This window comes from Pan paniscus, chromosome 20, assembly GCF_029289425.2.
Source record: "Pan paniscus chromosome 20, NHGRI_mPanPan1-v2.0_pri, whole genome shotgun sequence".
Classification (NCBI taxonomy): Eukaryota; Metazoa; Chordata; class Mammalia; order Primates; family Hominidae; genus Pan; species Pan paniscus.
This window is the reverse complement of record NC_073269.2, coordinates 9,940,914-9,964,831: the sequence shown is the minus strand read 5'-3', so window position 1 is coordinate 9,964,831 and position 23,918 is coordinate 9,940,914. Positions and strand designations below refer to the sequence as shown.

Below are 23,918 nucleotides of genomic sequence, written 5' to 3'. Positions count from 1 at the left end.
GGCGGGCGGCCAGGCTAGTCGGGCGGGTGCGCGGGGCGCTCGGGGCCCGGGGCCAGAGCTGGAGCCGCAGCCGGAGCCGGGCGGGCGCCATGGAGGGGCTGCGGCGGGGGCTGTCGCGCTGGAAGCGCTACCACATCAAGGTGCACCTGGCGGACGAGGCGCTGCTGCTACCGCTGACCGTGCGGCCGCGGGACACGCTCAGCGACCTGCGCGCCCAGCTGGTGGGCCAGGGCGTGAGCTCCTGGAAGCGCGCCTTCTACTACAACGCGCGGCGGCTGGACGACCACCAGACGGTGCGCGACGCGCGCCTGCAGGACGGCTCGGTGCTGCTGCTCGTCAGCGACCCCAGGTGGCCGCGGGGCTCGGGGTGGGGTGGGGCGGGGGCGGCGGCCGGGGACCCCTGGAGAGCGGCGGGGGAGGCGGGCGCCCAAGGCGGCCTCCCGGGCCGGCACTGCTTTCCCACCTCGCGCTGCCCGCCCGGCCTCTCTCCTGACCCGGCCTTGCCAGTGTCAGGTGTTGCTTTCGGGCTCCCTGTCAGTGCCTGTTTCTCTGCCTGTTTCTGTCTCTGCTGTTTTTCTCCCTCTCTCTCTTTTGTCTCTGTCACTCTCATCTTTGTCACTCTCTCGTCTCTGTCTCTCATCTCTGTCTCTCTTCTTCTCTCTTTTGTCTCTGTCTCTCATCTCTCTCCCTCTTCTGTCTCTTGTCTCTGACTCTTTTATCTCTGTGCCTCTCTTTGTTTCATCTCTCTCTTTTGTCTCTGTCTCTCTTTTATCTCTGTCTCTTTCATCTTTGTCTCTCTCATCTCTTGTGGCTCTCTCATCTCCATCTCTTATCTCTGTCTCCCTCTTGTTTCTGTCTCTTGTCTCTGTCTGTTTTATCTCTGCATCTCTCATCTTTGTCTCCTCACCTCTCTCTCTTTTGTCTTTGTCTCTGTCTCTCTCTCCATTTTGGTCTCTGTTTTTTCCTCTCTGTGTGTCTCCATCTCTGCCTCTGTTTATTTCTTTCCCTGATGATTTGGTTGCCTGTGATTGTCTCTGTCTCTGTCTCTCTTCTCTCTGTCACTCTGTGTCTCTGCCCACTTCTCTCTCTGCTGTTTTCCTCCCTGTTTCTCCCTCATCTCTGTCTCCCTCTCTCATTTCTGTCTCCCTCTCTGGTCTCTGTCTCTCTCCCCATTTTGGTCTCTGCTTTTTTCCTCTGTGTGTGTGTCTCTGTCTCTCTTCCCCTTTGTCTCTTTGTGTCTCTGCCCATTTCTGTCTCTGCTGTTTTTCTCCTTGTGTCTCTCTGTGTCTGTCTCTTTTGTCTCTCTGTCCATTTTTGTCTCTGTTTTTCTCTGTGTTTGTGTATGTGTGTGTCTCTCCCTGTCTCTCTGTCTCTTTGTCCATTTGTCTCTGTCTCTGCTGTTTTTCTCTCTGTCTCTCTGTGTCTCTGTCTCTGTGTCCCTGTCCATTTCTGTCTGTGTGTGCGCACGCATCTCTCTCTGTGTCTCTGTGAGTCTCTGTCTCTTTTGTCTCTGTCTCTCTCTGTGTCTCTGCCCATTTTGGTCTCTGCTTTCTTTCCTCTGTGTGTCTCTCCATTTCTGTCTCTCTTTCTCTGTCTCTCTCCATTTCTGTCTCTGCTGTTTTTCTCTCTGTGTGTCTCTTTTGTCTCTGTTTCTCTGCGTGTCTCTGTCCATTTCTGTCTCTTCCCGCTGTGTATTTCTCTCTCTGTGTCTCTGTCTCTGTTATTTTGGTCTCTGCTCTTTTTCTCGCTGTGTGTCTCAACATGTGTGTCTGTGTCTCTTTATCTCTCTGGTGTCTCTGCATTTTTCTCTGCTGTTTTTCTCTGTCTCTGAAGCTCTGTCTCTCTCTTCCTTCTCTGGTCTCTCCCTACCGCCTTATCTTTCCCACAGCCCCACTCCAATGTCCGTTACCCACACTCACACTTGGATATCTGGGTCCCCAAAGAGGTCCCCTGGCCAAGACGACCCTCAAGTGGGGCGTCTTCTGGCCCAAGGAGGGGTCTGCAGAGAAGGGCGCTGGGGCCACGGGAACAGCTCACTGCTGGCCTGGGGCAGCTCTGGGAAATGGGTCGAGGATGGCTGAGAGGTGGTGAAGAGGGCGGGGCCTCGTCTCAGAGCCTGGAACCACCTCCTTGGAAGCGTTGAACAGGAGAGGGACGGGGGCCATGTGAATTACCCCGGATTTTATGGGGGTCACATTCACCAGCCCTCTAGAGGCTTGAGTCACCGAGCCTGGGTTGATGTTTTGAGGGCAGGAGCCTCAGATGCCACCGTGTTGCAGGAGCCTGGGGCTGCAGTGGGGGCGGGAGAGGCCCCCTCCCCAGGCCCTCTTGAGGGAAGATCTTAGCGGGGAGGGGGAGGCTGAGAGGATGATGAGGGATGGAGGTTCAGAGCTTGGGGCTAGGAGAGGCTGTTCTCGGCAGCGTACCTTCTATGAGGTCTGGGGGCTGGACGACCCTCAGACGTCCAGACTGTAATTATGCAGTACAGAGTCAGCATTTATTGTGTGCCTACTGTGTGCCAGACTCCATGCTGGACACTGAAATTCAGCAGTGACCCAGAGAGACCAGATTTCGCCTTCACAGAGCCTAGAGCCAAATAATAGCACAGGAGGATGTCAGCTCGCAATTGGCGCTGTGGGGGACGCAGGGAAGGTGGAGAGGGGTCAGTGACTGGGGGACGCCTCTCCGGAAAGGTGACATGTCAGGCTATGATGTGGAGGAGGTGGTTAAACAGAGAGTCAGGGAAGGGTGTTCCAGGCAGTAGGAACAGCCTGTGCAAAGGCCCTGAGGCAGGACCGCACCTGGCATGTTGGAGGAACAGCGAGGAGGCCCATGTGGCTGGAGCAAGGGGGAGAGAGGGAGGAAGGGAGGGCAGGGAGGGGCCAGGGCAGTTCATGCAGGGCCTTGTGGACTGCAGGGAGGACTTGGGCCTTGACTCCGAGGGAGGTGGGAGCCATAGAGGGCTGTGGGCAGAGGAGGGACGGGACCTGACTCAATGCTCACAGGCAACCCCTGGCTGCAGCAGGGAGAACAGACTGTGATGGGGGGAGGGCTGGAGACAGGAGACCAGGGTGAGGTCCCAGTGAGCCATGCTGGAGGCAGAGAACAGAAGCCTTCAGAGGAGACAGTTTTGGCTGGGCGCAATGGTTCACACCTGCAATCCCAGCACTTTGGGGGGCCAAGGTGGGCGGATCACCTGAAGTCAAGAGTTCGAGACCAGCCTGGCCAACATGGCGAAACGCTGTCTCTACTAAAAATACAAACATTAGCCAGGCGTAGTGATATACGCCTGTAATCCCAGCTACTTGGGAGGCTGAGGCAGGAGAATCGCTTGAACCTGGAGGCGGAGGTTGCAGTGAGCCGAGATCGCGCCACTGCACTCCAGCCTGGACAACAGAGTGAGACTCCGTCTCAAAACAAAAGAGAGAGAGAGAGTTTCAACCTCCTCTGGGCTCCCACCCTGTCCTAATGCCCTGCCCCTTGCCCATCCCTGACCACACACACAGCTGGGGTTGATGGCGGAGTCCAGCTTTGTCTTCCCCAACAGACAGGGGCCCCTATCTGCCCTTGCTGTTCACTGGCTGTGTGTCCCGAGGCAGCTAACCCACCCTCTCTGGGCATCAAATGGGTTCTGAGCTCCCCTGACCACTCCCAGACCTCTAGAGGCAGAGCAGGGGCTACTAGTGGATGGTGCAGCAGCAGCCGGGGAGGCCTCAGCTTCCCCATGTGAGAAAGGAGAAAAACACTTGGGACCTGTCAGTGCAGACGGTACCCTAGGGTGAGAGAAGCTGCGTGGGCTGCTCGGGACAAACCTGCCAGGCCCTCTCTCACTTCCGGGTAGATAGGGCCCCCTCTTCTCCCTCCCCCAGCCTCTCTTGCCACCTCCTGTTTCTACACTCTGTGAAATGCAGTAGTGACAACATTTTCTGCCTCGAGGCAGCAGCGTTGCAGGGAGACAGGTTGTCACGGGAGCTAGCGGGCACTCAGTCATGGTCATGCTTTGAGAGCCTTTGAGATGCTAGGGGCTTTTCATGTGGCCTTACCGCTGTCCCCTGGCGAGGATGCTTTTATTTATTTATTTATTATTTTTGAGACGGGAGTCCTGCTCTGTCGTCCAGGCTGCAGTGCAGTGGCGCAGTCTCGGCTCACTGCAACCTCTGCCTCCCGGGTTCAAGCGATTCTCCTGCCTCAGCCTCCCGAGTAGCTGGGATTACAGGCGCCTGCCACCACGCCTGGCTAATTATTTATTTTTTAGTAGAAATGGGGTTTCACTGTGTTAGCCACGATGCTCTCAAATCTCCTGACCTCCTCATCTCTCGTGATCCGCCCGCCCTCCTCGGCCTCCCAAAGTGCTGGGATTACAGGCGTGAGCCACCACACCCAGCATTTTTTTTTTTTTTTTAGACGGAGTCTTGCTCTGTTGCCCAAGCTGGAGTGAAATGGTGCAATCTTGGCTCACTGCAACCTCTGCCTCCTGGGTTCAAGCGATTCTCCTGCCTCAGCCTCCTGAGTAGCTGGGATTACAGGCGCCCGCCACCATGCCTGGCTAATTTTTTGTATTTTTAGTAGAGACCGTTTCACCATGTTGGCCAGGCTGGTCTCAAACTCCTAACCTCAGGTGATCCGCCTACCTCAGCCTCCCAAAGTGCTGGGATTACACGCGTGAGCCACCGTGCCTGGCCGGGTGCCGTTATCATTGGCGGTTTACAGGTGGAGAAGCTGAGGCAGAGTAAGATTAAGCTGGGAAGGGGCAGAGCCAGGGTCTAAACCCAGCTTTAAAGCCACGCCCTTCATCACTAAACCTTCTCCCTGCTCCATTAGTGGGAACAGTTGTTATTATTCTGATTTTATTGGCATCAGTCTATTCTTCTCTTCCTCCCAAGCCCCTCTATCTGTCCTTCAGCTGGTTCCATCAGCTCCGCCTTCAAAGTCTAACCATAATCCTCCCACTTCTCAACCCCTGGCCCAGCCCAGTTGCCCCCCCCCAAGGTCCGCAGCCCCTGCCCTTGTCCCCTACAAGTCTGTCCTCCCCGTAGCAGGTGCCAGAGGGCGCCTGTGAGCCCCTGAGTCGGGGCCTGTCCCTCCTCTGCCGGCAGCCCTCCATGGCTCCCACCTCCCTCAGGGTCAAAGCCCAAGTCCTTCCTGAGGCTTGCAAGACCCTGGATGACCTGCTGTATTCCCTCCCTGCTTGCTCCTCCTCCCTGTCTTCCCCTTCCTCACTCTGCTCCAGCCACACAGCCCTCCTCGCTGCCTCAGAGCCTCTGGACAGGCTGTTCCCTCAGCCTGGAATGCTGTTCCCTCAGGTCCCCAACTCCCTCTCTTCCTGCAGCCCTCCCTGACCATCCTGTTTAAAATTGCATTCCAGCGAGGCGCAGCGGCTCACACCCGCAATCCCAGCACTTTGGGAGGCTGAGGCAAGCAGATCACTTGAGTCCAGGAGTTCAAGACCAGCCTGGCCAACATGGTGAAACCCCGTCTCTACTAAAAATACAAAAATTAGCCGGGCATGATGGCGCATGCCTGTAATCCCAGCTACTGGGGAGGCTGAGGCAAGAGAATCGCTTGAATCCGGGAGGCGGAGGTTGCAGTGAGCTGAGATCGTGCCATTACACTCCAGCCTGGGTGACAGGGTGAAACTCCGTCTCTAAATAAATAAATAATAAAATTTTATTTCACGCCATCCCTGCTTTCTCTCTTTCCCCATCACTTGTCAGCAGCCGACTTCTCTACGTTTTACTTATTTTTTTCACCTGTCTCCTGCAGTAGACTGTAAACTCTGTGAGGGTACTGCCGTCCATCTTGTTCCCTGCTGGATTGCCAGTTCAGTGCCTGGCACATAGTAGGTGCTTAATAAATGTTAGTGAGATGTATTGTCTCACTAACATAATCCTGAGCAGAGGCAAGCATTGGGCTGCTCAGAATATTTTTCTGGAGCTCTAGCGGTGCCTGGATGCAGGGGAGGGAATTTCTGGGTCAGAGGTGAGCCCTGGCAGGGGCAGGAAGAGGCACCAGCCAGACACTGGGCAGAATAGGGAAGCCTTGAACGCCAAGGCAAGGGGTGTGTTTTTTCTGCAACCTGTGTCTTTCTGTCTCCCTCTTTCAGGTAGTCTGGGTTGGAGGAGGCAGAGCCATGACCAAGGGGACCTGGGTACTGGCTGAAGGAATAGGCTGGGGTAGAGGGCACTTTTGGAAGGCACTTCTCCCGCCTCCCGGGAGCCTAGATCTCACTCCAGGTAAGTAATTGTAGTAGTTGAGAAAGAGAAAGGACCTTAGAGATTGTGGAGACCATAGGTGGGGAAACTGAGGCCCAGAGAGGAGAAGAGACAGATGTTATTGACCATCATCCCCCTCCATACACTTATGCTTCTGGCCTCTAGGGTAGGGACATGGCCTTGGTGTCTCATTTCTTTTTGGACTAACACGTGGACCAGAGCCGTGTTGCCCCTGACTTGCTGGGTGACCTTGGGAAAATTGCTTCTCCTCTCTGGGCTCTGTTACCTGTCTCCTTACAATAAAGGATTGAGCTTTGATTTGGCTTTACTGCACTCTTTGCCTGCAATTCCTGTGACTGCCATCAGGTGGCAGAAAACAGCCAAGTTCCAAGAGAATCGCTTGAACCCAGGAGTCAGAGGTTACAGTGAGCCGAAATCACGCCATTGCACTCCAGCCTGGCGACAGAGCAGGACTCTGTCTCAAAAAAAAGAAAGAAAAAAGAAAACAGCCAAATTCACCAGGGGCCATCCCTGTTCCTCTTAAAGGACACAGGGGACATCCACAGGAGGGGATGACTGCAGATGTCACTGTCCGTGTCAGGGATGTTAGGTAAAAGGAAAGGACAAATGGCTGGAGAACTGGTGTTTCACCCTTCCCTGGTCCTGGACTGAAACGGGTTTACCCTTCCCCTCCTGTTGTTCCAGGGTCTGGGCTCCCAGGTGGACCGTGAAACCCTGGCCTGACCAGCTGATGCACACTGCTTCAGACACTCCTGCTGGAGCCCCAGTCCCTGACATGGACCTAGGACATTTTTGCTCCTGCCCAGCCTATCGGGAGGGAGCCTTGAGCCTTTCAGCTCTGCTGTGTGACTTTGAGGTTGTTGCTCCCCTCTTGGGGCCCTGGGTGCCCTGTCTTCAGTGGAAAGCACTGTGCCACCTTGGAAAGCTCCCATGGGCAGCCAGAGGGCATCGCAAGAAGAGAAGCACAGAAGGGGCAAGAGAGACACTCAGAGGCACTTCCGCTCTTGCCCAGGACATTCTCCCAGCCACACCTTTGCCCAAGCCGTGCCCCCTGCCTGGAGCACTTTTCAACCTCTTCTCTGCAGCTCCAATACACCTGGGATTGCAGTCTCCTCCAGGAAGTCTTCTCAGATTCCCTCCTTCCCAGCCAGAGAGCACCTAGCCTTCTTTGGGGCCCCCACAGGCCCTTTGTGCAGTGAACAGCCCTGGCTGGGGGTGCAGCCAGTCGTGTCCGAACTCTCCAATGACTAAGCGGGGAGATGTGGACATCCTAGCTTGTTCTCAGGCCTCCAACTGTGCCCCCATTTCCACCCCCAAATACCTCCCCAGGAGGCACCTGTGCCCACCCCCTGGGCTGTTTCCCCCTTCCCCTTAAATCCGGATGCCTCGTCTTGCATAGGGTCTTGGGGCAGCGGGGAAGGGGGTCTGAAGAACTCTGGCCAAGAGGACGAGGATCTGGGGGTGGGGAACTGGGCCTAGGTGTGGGAGGTCATCGCGGGGCATTGCAGGGAGTGCGTTGTGGGAATTCCGGGTGGAGAACCTCAGGGCGGTGTGCCGGGCCTCCATTGCACCTCTGACCTGCAGCCACGTCATCGTTGCACAGCCCCTGGGGAGGGTCTTTGGGGAGGGGGTGCCGAGGCTATGCATGTCCTCGAGGGCCGTGTACACTCTCCAGGCACCATGGGCGGAGGCGCCGGAGCCTGGGAAGAAATAATGTTTTAGTTAAGAGTCCTGTTGGCTGCAGGACTCAGAGCGTGGACAGGTGGATAGTAAATCACCACCACGGGGACAGCCGTGCCCAGACTGTGCGTTTGCTTAGCTCGGGGACAGCACTTGGCCCGGGGTCTCCTGCTCGCCTCCCTTCAGAGCATCTGCCAAACTTCGGGCATCTACCCTGCAATTCCCGCTTGGCTGAGAGGAGGGGGAGAAGGAGGGGAAGAGAGAGGAGCCCCACTTCACTCCGGCAGGCAGACCTGCTGGACCTGCTTTGCAGAATGACTTGGGTCTTGCTGGCCCCTGGGTGTGCCTGGAGGGGGGTCTTCCTATCCCCCTCCACCTCTCCCCTTGGTGCCTAACCCAGGACTTTGTCCCCAGAGACCCACTGTGTGCCCCCTGGAGCTCCTCCTAGAGCAGAGTCTGCTGCTCTCTGTTCTGCAGAGGGTAACCTGAGGCCCACGGAGGTTGTCAGGGACACAGAGCAGGGGGAGGCAGCCCAGATCCCTGCTCATGCGTGGTTTGGGCCTCTGCTAACAGCTGGGCCACATGCGTGTATCTAGAGCCTGGGTCCCCTCTGTCCTCATTTCCCTGTGCATATTCAGGGACCTGCCTCGTCAGGGTTTGGCAAGAAAATGGGGCATTTATAATCTCCCCAGTTTCATTCCTTGGTCCTTACTCCATGCCAGGACTTGTGCACATCTTTTTGGAGCCCTGTCTCACTTGATTGACAGCCGGCCAGGCACGGTGGCTCACGCCTGTAATCCCAGCACTTTGGGAGGACGAGGCAGGCGGATCATGAGGTCAGGAGATGGAGACCATCCTGGCTAACACGGTGAAACCCCGTCTCTACTAAAAGTACAAAAAAATAGCCGGGCCTGGTGGCGGGTGCCTGTAGTCCCAGCTACTTGGGAGGCTGAGGCAGGAGAATGGCGTGAACCCAGGAGGCAGAGGTTGCAGTGAGCTGAGATCACGCCACTGCACTCCAGCCTGGGCGACAGAGCGAGACTCCGTCTCAAAAAAAAAAAAAAAAAAGATTGACAGCCTCACTGCTCAGGGGCCGGGATAACAGCCCATTTTACAGATGGCTTTCCGCCTGCCCAAGGTCACCACCCTAGCCTCTGAACTGAGGCGTCCCCAACCCATGCCGGGAGCTGGTGGAGGAAGTGGGGAAGGGTTTCCCGCTTCTCAACTGGGGGTGGAGGTGGGAGAAAGCATTTTCAGGGCGTTTTGACATTTAACAAACAGTATGCAAATCGCATGCAAATCACATGCAAATCATCACCCATTTCTTAAGCCTCGACAGCGCTGGCATGTTCTGAAATAATAATGTTGGACCTGTCCCTTGATGATGACCTGGGTGGGGAGGTGCACGGCCTTTTCCTTCCTCCGTCTTCCGTTCCCTTCCCTTCCCATCCCATCTGTTCTCCCTTCCTTCGCCCCCTTCCTTTCCTCTCCCTCCCTATCTTCCATTTTTCTCTTCTTCCTTCACATCTCATTTGTCCAAGGCCTCCCTGGCCTGAGATAAACATAAGTTGCAAAAGTGGCTTCCTGCAGCCCGTTTTCCAGGTTGGGAAACTGAGGCATGGGCCTAAGGTCCCACAGCCACACCGAGGAAAGCAGCCCCCACTGAATGTCACCATGCACCAAAGTGCATGGTCCTCGTGACACAAAGAGGGGAGATGACAGTGGCTGGAGTTGTCAGAGCTGCTTTGAGGAAGCTCCAGGCCCGATAGGCTTGACAGGGCCAAGGGGAACTGTTGTGGAATACCTTGGCCTTGAATGACAGGCTGCTGATTTTGGATCTGGAGAAAGCTCACACTGACTCTTCCTGCTCCCCCAGTCTCTTTTTCTCCTGCTACTCCATCCATGTATCCCTGAGTTTGGGCCACAGTCCCTCCGCTTGGTTTGCATGTCCCACCTTCTTTGTTTGGCAAGCTCCTATTCATCCTTCAAAGCCCTAGCTTCAATACCTGCTACTTCATGCAGCCATTGCTTATCCTTCAAGGAGAGCCTACTTCCCTCAAGGACCCTGCTGCTTCCAGTCTCACCTTCTGACTCACTCGGGATCCACTGAACTGGGAGGTCTGTGTCTCCTCCCAGCAGAGTCATCACTACCTTTGGGGCCGCAGGATCACCCAGCTTGGAACTAGATACAGAAATGCTGTTTTGAGAGTGTACTGAATAAAAGATTACATGTTTGAAAACAAGATTGAGTTTAAGCTTCCTAACTTGGCCTTGGAGCTCTCGTGGGCTTCATTCTACCCCATCTATGGTTTTGGGCTGAGCTGTACTTTTACCTTCCTCTCACTCCCCTCCAGGCCTTTGCACATGCTGTTACTCCAGGTGACGCTGTTACTCCAGGTGACGCTGTTACTCCAGGTGACACTGTTACTCCAGTTGACCCCAGGCCAGCCCCCTCTCATATCTGGGCTGTGAAACTCAGGGAATCCTGCCCGCTCCCCGCCAGGGCCTCTCAGACTCTGGGCTCCACCCTGAGCAAGTCTGGGCTATGAGGAGTTTCGGGTGAGACTTGGCAGCTGCCGTCTCGCTAAGGCCCGCGGCGTTCTGGGGAGGGGCCACCTCCCGTCTTGGCCGCCCACCTAGTTTGTGCTCCAAGAAGGTCCAAGGGAATTCTCCTAAGGGGCAAGTGAGCCCAGGCGGTTCCCAGAGGAGATGTCAGCGGTTTAGCCAGAAACTGCCAGGACCTGGAATTGCCACTTCCTTCCTGCCCTGCCTCTATCTCTCTGTTCTCTTTCTGTGTGACTCCAGGCTGGGCTCTGGCATTCTCTTAACTCTGAGCATTCATTCAATGAGAGATATGAAGACAGATGCTGCTCCGGCTGCCACAGACAGTGGGGCAGGTTGTTCACTGCACAAGAGGACCCAGCTGCAGAGGTGAGAGGGCCCCAGGAAGGGGCCAACAGCTTCCATACAAGTTAGTGCTGGTTCTGACCTTGCCATCTTTCTCTCTCTCTCTCTCCTCTCCCTTCATCTGTCTCTGTGTCTCAGTCTCTTATTTTATTTTTGTTGAGACAGGGTCTTGTTCTGTTGTCCAGGCTGGAGTGCGGTGGCACAATCACAGATCACCGCAGCCTCAACCTCCCCAGCTCAAGCGATCCTCCCGCCTCAGGCTCTTGAGTAGCTGAGATTTTAGGCACACGCCACCACACCCAGCTAATTTTTAAATTTTTGTAGAGACGGGGTTTCGCCATGTTGCCCAGGCTGTTCTCAAACTCCTGGGCTCAAGCCATCTACCCGTCTCGGCCACCCGAAGTGCTGGGATTGCAGGCATCAGCCACTGCGCCCGGCCTCTTTTTCATCTGCTCTCTGTCGCTCTATTTCTGTCTGTGGTTCTGTTTGTATCTCGTTATCTCTCCCTCTCTTCAATATCTCTCTCTCTGCGTTTCTCAGTTCGTCTGCATCTCAGTCTCTGTCTCTCTCCATGTCTCTGTATTTTTTTCTCAAATCTCCTATTGAAAAAGACCCCTCTTTCCCTAGGCCAGGCTCAGTGGCTCACGACTATAATCCCAACACTTTGGGAGACCGAGGCAGGAGGATTGCTTGAACCTAGGAGTTCAAGACCAGCCTGGGGAACATGGCGAGACCCAGCCTTTACAAAAGCATTTAAAAATTATCCGGGTGTGGTGGCATGCCCCTGTGGTCCCAGCTACTTGGGAGGCTGAGGCAGGAGGATCACTTGAGCCCAGGAGTTTGAGGCCATGGTGAGCTATAACCATACCACTGCACTCCAGACTGGGTGACAGAACGAGACCCTGTCTCTAGAAAAAAAAAAAAAAGAAAAAATAGGCCGGGCGCAGTGGCTCACTTTGGGAGGCTGAGGCGGGCGGATCACGAGGTCAGGAGATTGAGACCATCCTGGCTAACACAGTGAAAAATTAGCTGGGTGTGGTGGCGGGTGCCTGTAGTCCCAGCTACTCGAGAGGCTGAGGCAGGAGAATGGCGTGAACCCGGGAGGTGGAGCTTGCAGTGGGCCGAGATTGCGCCACTACACTCCAGCCTGGGCGACAGAGCGAGACTCCATCTCAAAAATAAATAAATAAATAAAAATAAAAAATTAAGAAATATAACATTAAAATTTAAAAAATAAATAATGAAAACATTAGTTGGCTGGGCACAGTGGCTCATGCCTGTAATCCTAGCACTTTGGGAGGTCAAGGCTAGAGGATTGCTGGAGGCTAGGAGTTTGAGACCAGCCTGGACATGGGCAACACGGCAAAACCCTGTCTCTACTAAAAATACAAAAAAATAGCCAGGCGTGGTGGTGGCGCACACCTGTAGTCCCAGCTACTTGGGAGGCTAAGGCAGGAGAATGGCGTGAACCTGGGAGGTGGAGCTTGCAGTGAGCCGAGATTGTGCCACTGCACTCCAGCCTGAGTGACAGAGCAAGACTCCATCTCAAAAAAAAAAAAGAAAAAGAAAAAGAAAAAAAGAGCCCCCTTTCCTTCCGATATCATAAGCATGACCTCTGGGGTGTCTTCAGAAGCTGCTGGGATCATGCATTCCACAATCACTGATTAAGCACCTCCAGTTTGCAGGGCTCTAAGGACAGCGTGGTGACTAGGATACCCAGTCAAGCTCCCCACGGAGTTCACAGCCCAACAAAAGCCACAGAAGCTGCAGGGCAAGCGCATGGCCCCTGAGACTCCCCAGAAACCTCTCCCACACACAACCTTCCTCTGAATGACCTTGGGTGTTCTTTGTCCCTCGCTGGGCCTCAGTTTCCCTGCCTGCCCAAGAAGGGAAGTGTTTGGGATAGCCAGGCATTCGGTGTTTGCTGGCAGACAAATCCTGACTCATCCCCGTGCCCAAATGGATTTGAAAGAACCCTCAAAAAGGAAAACAGTCATAAGAAAGAAAAAAAAAACCCGGCCAGGCGCAGTGGCTCACGCCTGTAATCCCAGCACTTTGGGAGGCTGAGGCGGGCAGATCACGAAGTCAAGAGATCGAGACTATTCTGGCCGACATGGTTAACCCTGTCTCTACTAAAAATATAAAAATTAGCCAGGCGTGGTGGCAGGCGCCTGTAGTCCCAGCTACTTGGGAGGCTGAGGCAGGAGAATTGCTTGAACCCGAGAGGCGGAGGTTGCAGTGAGCCAAGATCACGCCACCGCACTCCAGCCTGGCAACAGAGTGAGACTCCATCTCAAAAACAAACAAACCAAAAAAAAAAAAAAAAACAACAACACAGAGCCGACCACTGACCTTGCAGGGTGATGCACCTGGGGCAGAAGCAGCCTCACTACCACCCCTTGGAGCATCACGGAAACTTACCCATCTCTTTCCTTGGTGGCCCCTGGCTATCCACTGAAGGCTGCTGGCCTCACTATGAGGGCTCCAGGCCTGGCCCTGAGGTCCCCTGACTTGGCACTGACCTCACACTTGTGCTTTAAGCTTCAGACCTACTAAACCCCTTGCTGGGCTCCAGCCACAAGGTTTTTTTCACAGGCTATTTCTTTTCTTTTCTTTCTTTTTTTTTCTTTTTTTGAGACAGAGTCTAGCTGTTGCCCAGGCAGGAGTGCAATGGCGCTATCTTAGCTCACTGCAACCTCCACCTCCTGGGTTCAAGCGAACCAGGAGGTGAGAATCCTGTCTCAGCCTCCTGAGTAGCTGGGACTACAGGCACACATCGCCATGCCCAGCTAATTTTTGTATTTTTAGTAGAGACGGGGTTTCACCATGTTGGCCAGGCTGGTCTTCAACTCCTGACCTCAGGTGATCCGCCCGCCTTGGCCTCCCAAAGTGCTGTGAGCCACCGCACCCAGCCTGCATGGGCTATTTCTGTATATGACATACCCTCTCCCAACCTTTCACCTTTCACCCTGTGATTTGCAGGTTCAATGTCACTTCCTTGGGGAGGCCCCCAAAACAAGTTATGTTCCTGTTGTTTTGTATTCTCACAACATCTTGTTCTTTTCCTTTGTAGCATTAATTATTTATATTATTATTCATTCAATGTATGTTTTCCCCACTAAGCTGTGGGCACCATGAAGACGGGGAAGAGGTCTGGTTTGGTCACCGCTGCAGTACACAGCGTTTAATAACCCAGCGCCAGGGAGCGGTGGGGAGCCAGGAACACTTTTGCTCCCTTCCCAGGCTCAATGAGGCCCCCTCTCCACCCTAGTTCCTGCCACCACTGGGCCTTGGTCCAGGTGACCAAGGGGCACGGAGGTTTGGGATTGGGATTCCAGGCATTCTGGCTCCTGCCGCCGTGATAAATGGGGAGAATTCAGAATTAATTATCGACTGCTCTGCTGAGCCGGCCTGATCTGGGCAGATAAAGAGCGTGGGCGCCACTGCATCTGCTCAGCGCTTCTTGGGAGTTTATTAGAGGATGGGAGGCAGTTGGCTGAGCTGCTGGGTGCAAGGCTGTGGCTCTGCTGGGCCACTTGGGGCAACACGCTCTCTCTCTCTGAGCCTTGGTTTTCTCATTTGGAAAAAGGGAAGTAAAAAAGAAAATCCTACCCCAGCAGTTTGGGAGGCCAAGGTGGGCGGATCACCTGAGGTCATGAGTTTGAGACTAGCCTGGCCAACATGGCGAAACCCTGTCTCTACTAAAAATACAAAAATTAGCTGGGTGTGATGGCGGATGCCTGTGATCCCAGGTACTTGGGAGGCTGAGGCACTAGAATCCCTTGAACCCGGGAGAAGGAAGTTGCTGTGAGCCGAGATTGCACCACTGACCTCTCTGAGCCTTGGTTTTCTCATTTGGAAAAAGGCAAGTAAAAAAAAAAAAAAAAAGAGCCGGGCGCGGTGGCTCACGCCTGTAATCCCAGCACTTTGGGAGGCCGAGGCAGGCGGATCATGAGGTCAGGAGATTGAGACCATCCTGGCTAACACGGTGAAACCCATCTCTACTAAAAATACAAAAAAATTAGCCGGGCGTGGTGGCGGGCGCCTGTAGTCCCAGCTACTCCGGAGGCTGAGTCAGGAGAATGGCGTGAACCCGGGAGGCGGTGCTTGCAGTGAGCCGAGATCGCGCCACTGTACTCCAGCCTGGGCGACAGAGCGAGACTCCGTCTCAAAAAAAAAAAAAGAAAAGAAAAGAAAAGAAAAATCCTTATATGTTGAGATAAGTTTTTTGGGGAATCACCAGGAGCAAAGAAAGCAAAGTGCACAGTAGGTTTCATGCGTGTCCGTGTGAAGAGACCACCAAACAGGCTTTGTGTGAGCAGCATGGCTGTTTATTTCACCTGGGTGCAGGCGGGCTGAGTCCGAAAGGAGAGTCAGCGAAGGGAGATAGGGGTGGGGCCGTTTTATAGGATTTGGGAAGGTAATGGAAAATTACAGTCAAAGGGGGTTGTTCTCTGGTGGGCAGGGGTGGGTCTCACAAAGTACATTCTCAAGAGTGGGGAGAATTACAAAGAACCTTCTTAAGGGTGGGGAGACTACAAAGTACCTTCTTAAGGGTGGGGGAGATTACAAAGTACATTGATCAGTTAGGGTGGGGCAGGACCAAATCACAATGGTGGAATGTCATCAGTTAAGGCTGTTTTTACTTCTTTTGTGGATCTGCAGTTACTTCAGGCCATCTGGATGTATACGTGCAAGTCACAGGGGATGCGATGACCTGGCCTGCGCTCAGAGGCCTGACATTCCTGCCTTCTTATATTAATAAGACAAATAAAACAAAATAGTGTTGAAGTGTTGGAGCGGCGAAAATTTTTGAGGGGGTGGTATGGAGAGAGAATGGGCGATGTTTCTCAGGGCTGCTTCAAGTGGGATTAGGGGCAGCATGGGAACCTAGAGTGGGAGAGATTGAGCTGAAGGGAGGTCTTGTGGTGAGAGTGATATTGTGGGGATGTCAGAAGAAACATTTGTCGTATAGAATGATTGGTGATGGCCTGGATACGGTTTTCGATGAATTGAGAAGCTAAACGGAAGATACAAGGTCTGAATAAAAGGAGGAGAAAAATCGGTATTAAAGGACTAAGAATTGGGAGGACCCAGGACATCCAATTAGAGAGTGCCCAAGGGGGTTCAGCGTTATTACTTGCTTGGTTGGCAAGTTTTTGGGCTCTATCCTTGAGTTTTTTTATGTTGTCATACACCAGGCCAGATTGATTTAGGTAAAAACAACACTCCTCATTTAAGAATATGCAGAGTCCTCCTCTTTCAGCAGTCAGTCAGTCAAGGCCTCGGCGGTTTTGGAGGACAACTGCAGCTGAAGAGTCAACTTGGGCCTGGAGGACTGATAACATTTGTGATTTTGAGGGCCTCTAAAAGTATTAAAGCAGCAGCAGCCGCTGCACGCAGACATGAGGGCTAGGCTAAAACAGTAAGGTCAAGTTGTTTGGACAGAAAGGCTACAGGGTGTGGTCCCGGCTCTTGTGTAAGAATTCCAACCACGCGAACCGTGCCTAGGAAGGAAAGGAGTTGTTGTTTTGTAGGTGCTGGGGTTTGAGAGATCAGTCGCACACGATTGGTAGGGAAAGCACGTGTGTTTTTATAAGAATTATGCCGAGATAGGTAACAGATGAGGAAGAAATTTGGGCTTGATTGAAGTAATGGGGGCTGTCTGTGAAGCTTTGCAGCAGTACAGCCTTGGTAATTTGCTGAGCCTAATGGGTGTCAGGGTCAGTCTAAGTGAAAGCAAAGAGAGGCTGGGACGAGGGGTGCAGGGGAATAGTGAAAAAAGCATCTTTAAGATGGAGAACAGAATAGTGATTTGTGGAGGAATGTATTAAGGACAAAAGAGTGTACGGGCTGGGCACCACAGGGTGGATAGGCAAAACAATTTGGTTGATAAGACGCAGATCCTGAACTAATCTGTAAGACTTATCCGGTTTTTGGACAGGTAAAATGGGGGAATTGTAAGGAGAGTTTATAGGTTTTAGAAGCCCATGCTATAGCAGGTGAGTGACAACAGGCTTTAATCCTTTTAAAGCATGCTGTGGGATGGGATATTGGCGTTGAGCGGGGTAAGGGTGATTAGGTTTTTTTTTTTTTTTTGAGACGGAGCCTCGCTCTGTCGCCCAGGCTGGGGTGCAGTGGCGCGATCTCGGCTCACTGCAAGCTCCGCCTCCCGGGTTCACGCCATTCTCCTGCCTCAGCCTCCCGAGTAGCTGGGACTACAGGCGCCCGCTACCACGCCAGGCTAATTTTTTGTATTTTTAGTAGAGACGGGGTTTCACCGTGTTAGCCAGGATGGTCTTGATCTCCTGACCTCGTGATCCGCCCACCTCGGCCTCCCAAAGTGCTGGGATAGGGTGATTAGGTTTTAACGGGATGGTAATGGGCATGTGATCAGTTGCCAGGGAAGGAGTAGAGATGTCCCATATTTGTGGGTTAAGGTGGGGGGATACAAGAAGAAGACGTGAAGGAGGCTTTGGGCTGGGGAGAAGGGCGGCAATGAGATGCGGCTGCAGTCCAGGAATAGTCAGGGAAGCAGATAATTTGGTTAAAATATCTTGGCCTAATAAGGGAACTGGGCAGGTGGGGATAACTAAAAAAGAGTGCATAAAAGAGTGTTGTCCAAGTTGGCACCAGAGTGGGGGAGTTTTCAGGGGTTTTGAAGCTTGGCCGTCAATACCCACAACAGTTATGGAGGCAAGGGAAACAGGCCCTTGAAAAGAAGGTAATGTGGAGTGGGTGGCCTCCGTATTGATTAAGAAGGGGACGGACTTACCTTCCACTGTGAGAGTTACCTGAAGCTCGGCGTCCCTGATGGTCTACGGGGCTTCCGAGGCGATCGGGCAGTGTCAGTCTTCAGCCGCTAAGCCGAGAAGATCTGGGAAGGAGTCAGTCAGAGAGCCTTGGGCCAGAGTTCCAGGGGCTCTGGGAGTGGCTGCCAGGTGAGTTGAACAGTCCGATCTTCAGTGGGGTCCCACACAGATGGGACGCGGCTTAGGAGGAATCGCGGGCATTCCTTGGCCCAGTGGCCCAATTTCCAGCACGTGTAGCAAGCTCCTGGGGAAGGAGGTTCTGGAGGAACGCCTGGCCGCTGCGGTTCAGGCGTTTGGAAGTTCTTGTGTGCTGGAGATGTGGCTGGGGTTTGTCTCACAGTGGAGGCAAGGAATTGCAACTTTTTTCTATTATTGTACACCTTGAAGGCGAGGTTAATTAAATCCTGTTGTGGGGTTTGAGGGCCGGAATTTAATTTTTGGAGTTTTATTTAATGTCGGGAGCAGATTGGGTAATAAAATGTATTTTGAGAATAAGACGGCCTTTTGACTTTTTACGGTCTAGGGCTGTAAAGTGTCTCAGGGTTGCTGCCAAACAAGTCACGAACTGGGCTGGATTTTTATATTTGATGAAAAAGAGCCTAAAAGCTTCTGATTTGGGATAAAGAAAAAGGAGCATTAACCTCGACTATGCCTTTGGCTCCAGCCACCTTTTTAAGAGTAAATTGCTGGGCAGGTGGGGGAGGGCTAGTCACAGAATGAAACTGTAAGCCAGACCAGGTGTGAGGAGGGGAGGCGATAAAAAGATTACAGGGTGCAGGAGCGGAGGCTGAGGAAGAATTGGGACCTAGCTTGGCCCGGCGAGGAGGGGAGAGGTCAGATGGGTCTGTAGAAAAGGAAGATTAGAAAGACTCAGCGACGCTTGGGATTGGGACTGAGGGGACAGGCGGGAGGGAAAGAAGGAAGATTTGGGATGAGTTGCACTGGGCACAGAGACTAGGAAGGGACTGATGTGTAAAATGCCCGGACTTCAGGCACCTCAGACCATTTGCCTATTTTACGACAAGAATTATTTAGATCTTGTAGGATGGAAAAATTGAAAGTGCCGTTTACTGGCTATTTGGAACTACTGTCGAGCTTGTATTGGGGTCAAGCGGCATTGCAGAAGAAAATAAGGCATTTAGGTTTTAGGTCAGGTGTGAGTTGAAGAGGTTTTAAGTTTTTGAGAACACAGGCTAAGGGAGAAGGAGGAGGAATGGAAGGTGGAAGCTTACCCATAGTGAAGGAGGCAAGCCCAGAAAAAAGAGTAGAGACACGGAGAAGGGGTGGGGGGTTCTTGCCCTCCAGAAAAGCAGAGAAGGGGTTGGGGCATGGAAGTAAGGGATTGGGGCACAAAGAGGTCAGGGTGTGGAAATAAGGGATTGGGGCGCAGAGATATAAGAGGTTGGGGTGTGGAAATAAGCGATTGGGGGTTTCTTGCCCCCTAGGAAAGCGGGACTTGCCGCTGAGGGTGAAGGAGAAGGGGTTGAGGGGTACTTGCCCCTGCCCCAGGAAAGCGGGACTTGCCACTAAGGGTGAAGGACCAAGGCGGGCGTCCCTGTGTGGTCTGACACCCTTGAAACGTGAGTGTATAATCAGAGCGGCGTCCCTGCAATGATTAAACATCAAGGGAAGGCTGCCTTCCCAGTCCGTGACCGGCGCCGGAGTTTTGGGTTCACGGATAAAACATGTCTCTTTTGTCTCTACCAGAAAATGAAAGGAATTGAAATGAGAAGGGAGATTGAAATGTGGCTCCAAGATTGAAAGGAGAAAGAGGTTGAGGGATAGTGAGGGAGGTTGGAGAAGAGAGTAAAAAGAGGCCGCTTACCGGATTCGAAATTGGTGGGATGTTTCCTGGGCTGGTCGGACTGAGGACCTGAGGTCATAGGTGGATCTTTCTCACGGAGCAAAGAGCAGGAGGACAGGGGATTGATCTCCCAAGGGAGGTCACGGCACCAAATTTCATGCGCGTCTGTGTGAAGAGACCACCAAACAGGCTTTGTGTGAGCAACATGGCTGTTTATTTCACCTGGGTGCAGGCGGGCTGAGTCCGAAAAGAGAGTCAGCGAAGGGAGATAAGGGTGGGGCCGTTTTATAGGATTTGGGAAGGTAATGGAAAATTACAGTCAAAGGGGGTTGTTCTCTGGTGGGCAGGGGTGGATCTCACAAAGTACATTCTCAAGGGTGGGGAGAATTACAAAGAACCTTCTTAAGGGTGGGGGAGACTACAAAGTACCTTCTTAAGGGTGGGGGAGATTACAAAGTACATTGATCAGTTAGGGTGGGGCAGGAACAAATCACAATGGTGGAATATCATCAGTTAAGGCTGTTTTTACTTCTTTTGTGGATCTTTAGTTACTTCAGGCCATCTGGATGTATACGTGCCAGTCACAGGGGATGTGATGGCCTGGCCTGGGCTCAGAGGCCTGACAGTAGGTATCTAATAAATGCTGTAGCTCACGCCTTTAATCCCAGTAATTTGGGAGGCCAAGGCAGGCATCTCACTGGAGCTCAGGAGTTCAAGACCAGCCCAGGCAACATAGTGAAACCCTGTCTCTATAAAAACTACAAAAATTAGCCTGATATCGTGTTGCACACCTGTGGTCCCACCTACTTGGGAGGCTGGGGTGGGAGGATCACTTGGGTCCAGGAGGTGGAGGTTGCAGTAAGCCAACATTGCACCATTGCACTCCAGCCTGGGTTACAGAGCCAGATCCTGTCTCAAAAAAAAAAAAAAAAAAAAAAAACCTGCAGAATCTGTGAGTTGACTGCAGGCCTCATTCTGTCCCCCACCTAGCAGGATAAAATGGTGTGAGGATCAGCGGCAGACTCCCTATCTCCAGGCAGATTTGTCTCCCTGAGATGCTGAAAGATGCCAGATGGCAAACGTGTCTCCGCCGTAAGAACTGATCTAAGACAACAACCACAAAGGACTGATTGTCAGCTTGAACTACTTTCTTTTCCTTCAGATTCCGGATTGCTTGATCCTGCCACATGGGCACAGCACTCTCTGGTGGTCGGTGCAAAGGCTGCAGCATTTTAGAAATGCAAATGCCATCAACGTGGGCAATTAAAGATTTCCTGGTAGCCACAAGAAAAAAACAGTAAAAAGAAGGCTGGGCGCAGTGGCTCCCGCCTCTAATCCCAGCACTTTGGGAGGCTGAGGCGGGCGGACCTCCTGAGGTCGGGAGTTTGAGAGCAGCCTGGTCTCTACTAAAAATACAAAATTAGCTGGGCGTGGTGGTGCATGCCTGTAATCCCAGCTGATTGGGAGGCTAAGGCTGGAGAATCACTTGAACCCAGGAGGTGGAGGTTGCGGTGAGCCGAGATCACACCATTGCACTCCAGCTTGGGCAACAATGAGCGAAACTCCGTCTCGAAAAATAAATAAAAAATAGTAAAAAGAAACAGGTGAAATTAGTTTTAGTAATGTGTTTTATCATTTAAGCATGCAATCTACAGAAAAAATTGTGAATGAGCTATTTTTTCTGGTGTGTGTGTGTGTGTGTGTGTGTTCTGAGACAGAGTTTCGCTCTTGTCACCCAGGCTGAAGTGCAATGGTGTGATCTCGGCTCACAGAAACCTCGTCTCCCAGGTTCAAGCGATTCTCCTGCCTCAGCCTCCCAAGTAGCTGGGATTACAGGCATGTGCCACCACACCTGGCTAATTTTTGTATTTTTAGTAGAGACGGAGTTTCACCACGTTGGTCAGGCTGGTCTCGAACTCCTGACCTCAAGTGATCCACCCGCCTCAGCCTCCCAAAGTGCTGGAATGACAGGCGTGAGCCACCGTGCCCGGTCCAATAGTCACATTTTAAGTACTCAATAGCTACATGTGGCCAGTGGCTCCCACATTGGACAACGCAGGTTTAGGTACATGATCGTCACTTTCCCAGACCAATGCAATCACCTCCCTTCACAATGTGTTGCTGCTGTAGCCCCCAGAAGGGTGCCTGTGAGCACCTGGGTCTGGCAATGTCTCTCCTCTGTCCAGAGCCCTCCATGGCTCCCATTGCCTTCAGGATGAAGCTAGAACTTCTCACCAGTGCCTGATTGATCCTTGGCTGCCCCCACCACCCCTGTTCTTTCCACGCAGCCAGCCACATCCACCCACCTGCTTGCCTATTCCCCCACATCCATATTTGTTGCCCAGGCTGGAGTGCAATGGTGCGATCTCGGCTCACTGAAACCTCCGCCTTCTGGGTTGGGAGAGAGGATCACTTGGGTCCAGGAGGTGGAGGTTGCAGTGAGCTGAGATTGCACCACTGCACTCCAGCCTGGGTTACAGAGCCAGACCCTGTCTCAAAAAAAAAAAAAAAAAGCTTTGCACGCAGCTCCAATGTCCTCCCCTCCAAGGTCCCTCAGCACCAGCCCTGACTCTGCAGAGCTTGGGTGTCTGTGTCCAGCTCCATCCCACAGTCCCAGCCTGGGGATCCTTGGGGGCAGGGACCCAGGCTGAGTCCTCTCTGGAGGCTGTACCGTGAAGCACCGGGGCAGGGTTCAGAAGGATGTATCACCACACAACCTTGAAGGAGCTGCCTCTGCTCACTCATTCCTTCACTAATTCACAGGTGCATTCACTTCTGACCTTAGCACCTGGGAGCTAGGTCAGGTGTTGGAGGAAGCCGAGAAACTGGAAGATGGGGAGTGGAATTGAGCCTGGGTGACCGTGTCACTGTGAACAGGATGAACAGGATGACGTTCAGGCTCCTTTTCTGGGCTTCAAGGCCTCTCCAGCTTCAAGGAGACAAACTGATTAGTCCCTGAACGAGTCACACTCTCCTTCACTTCTCTAGGCTTTTGCATACACAGTAAAGCCCTTTCAGCAGACCCTACTCATACCTAGAAAACTCCTATGGATGCATCAAAGCCCCAGAACAAGTCCTCATACCTATGCTGGGCTTCCTTCAGCCTCAAGTCTCTCTTTCTATTGTAGTCCACATACAGGTGGGGGTGGCAGGAAGTGGGGAAGGATACTTGATAGATCAGTAGTGTCCTCCATAGACTAGATAAGGGTGGTATAAAGTGGGGAAGGATACCTGATAGATTAATATTAAAGTATTTGTTGGGGTTCTCTAGAGGGACAGAACTAATAGGATAGATGTATATATGAAAGGGAGTTTATCGGCTGGGTGTGGTGGCTCACGCCTGTAATCCCAGCACTTTGGGAGGCCTAGGCGGGTGGATCACCCAAGGCTAGGAGTTCGAGACCAGCCTGGGTAACATGGTGAAATTTCATCTCTGCTGAAAATACAAAAATTAGCCAGGTGTGGTGGTGCATGCGTGTAGTCCCAGCTACTTGGGAGGCTGAGGCAGGAGAATAGCTCGAACCCGGGAGGTGGAGGCTGCAGTCAGCCAAGATCATACCACTGCACTCCAGCCTAGGTGACAAGAATGAGACTCTGTCTCAAAAAAACACAAAAAACAAAAATCAGCTGGGCATGGTGGTGTGTGCCTGTAGTCCCAGCTACTTGGGAGGCTGAAGCATGAGAATTGCTTGAACCCGGAAGGTGGAGGTTGCTTTGCAGTGAGCCGAGATCGCACCATTGCACTCCATCCTGGTCTCAAAACAAACTAACAAACAAGAAAACAAAAACAAAAACACTCAGAAAGGGTGCTCTGAAGCGGGTTGCATCGTCTCTGGATTCAGGACAGGCAGCAACCCCATCTCAGTGGCGTCTTGGGTTCAAATCCTGCCTCTGCCTCCCCTTAGCCAAGGAACCCAAAGCCAGTGACTTGACCTTCTGGGCCTCAGTTTCTCATCCATAAAATGGGCCCAATAACAGATTGTCCTCAGACAGCGGTGAAGCTGAAATGAGCTTCAGGTCTCAGGATGCTTAGGAGTTGCTGGCTTTGTGCATGCGTGGAGGAGTTGGGACCAGAATTAGGGTAAAGAGAGCAAGGCACCCACCTCAGTGCAAAATTTAAGGAGGTGCCGTTAAACTCAGTCACCAAGATAAACAGTAGTTTGATGCAACATTGAAAAAAGTCATGAGGGGCCGGGCATGGTGGCTCACGCCTGTAATGCCAGCACTTTGGGAGGCTAAGGTAGACTGATCACTTGAGGTCAGGAGTTCCAGGCGAGCCTGGTCAACATGGTTAAACCCCGTCTGTACTAAAAATACAAAAATTAGCCGGGCGTGGTGGTGGACGCCTGTAATCCCAGCTACTCAGGAGGCTGAGGCCAGAATAATTGCTTGAACCTGGGAGGCAGATGCTGAGTGAGTCGAGATCGTGCCACTCCAGCCTGGGCAACAGAGCAAGACTCTGTCTCAAAAAAAAAAAAAAAA

The 23,918-nt window shown here is 52.7% G+C and overlaps 1 protein-coding gene across 2 annotated transcripts; it reads left to right on the top strand.

Annotated features, from left to right (window-relative positions):
- TINCR (TINCR ubiquitin domain containing) lies at positions 1–10,156 on the top strand. 2 transcript variants are annotated; one of them, XM_055103668.2, is made up of 3 exons: positions 1–349; positions 6,104–6,233; positions 6,918–10,156. In XM_055103668.2, exons 1-2 carry the CDS (start codon positions 90–92, stop codon positions 6,105–6,107), a joined length of 264 nt encoding a protein of 87 aa, XP_054959643.1. In that variant the 5' UTR covers positions 1–89; the 3' UTR covers positions 6,108–6,233; positions 6,918–10,156. The 2 variants fall into 2 exon arrangements, with proteins under 2 accessions (XP_054959643.1, XP_054959642.1); XM_055103667.2 differs by lacking the exons at positions 6,104–6,233; positions 6,918–10,156 and adding an exon at positions 5,366–5,680.
- The last annotated feature ends 13,762 nt before the right edge of the window (positions 10,157–23,918 follow it).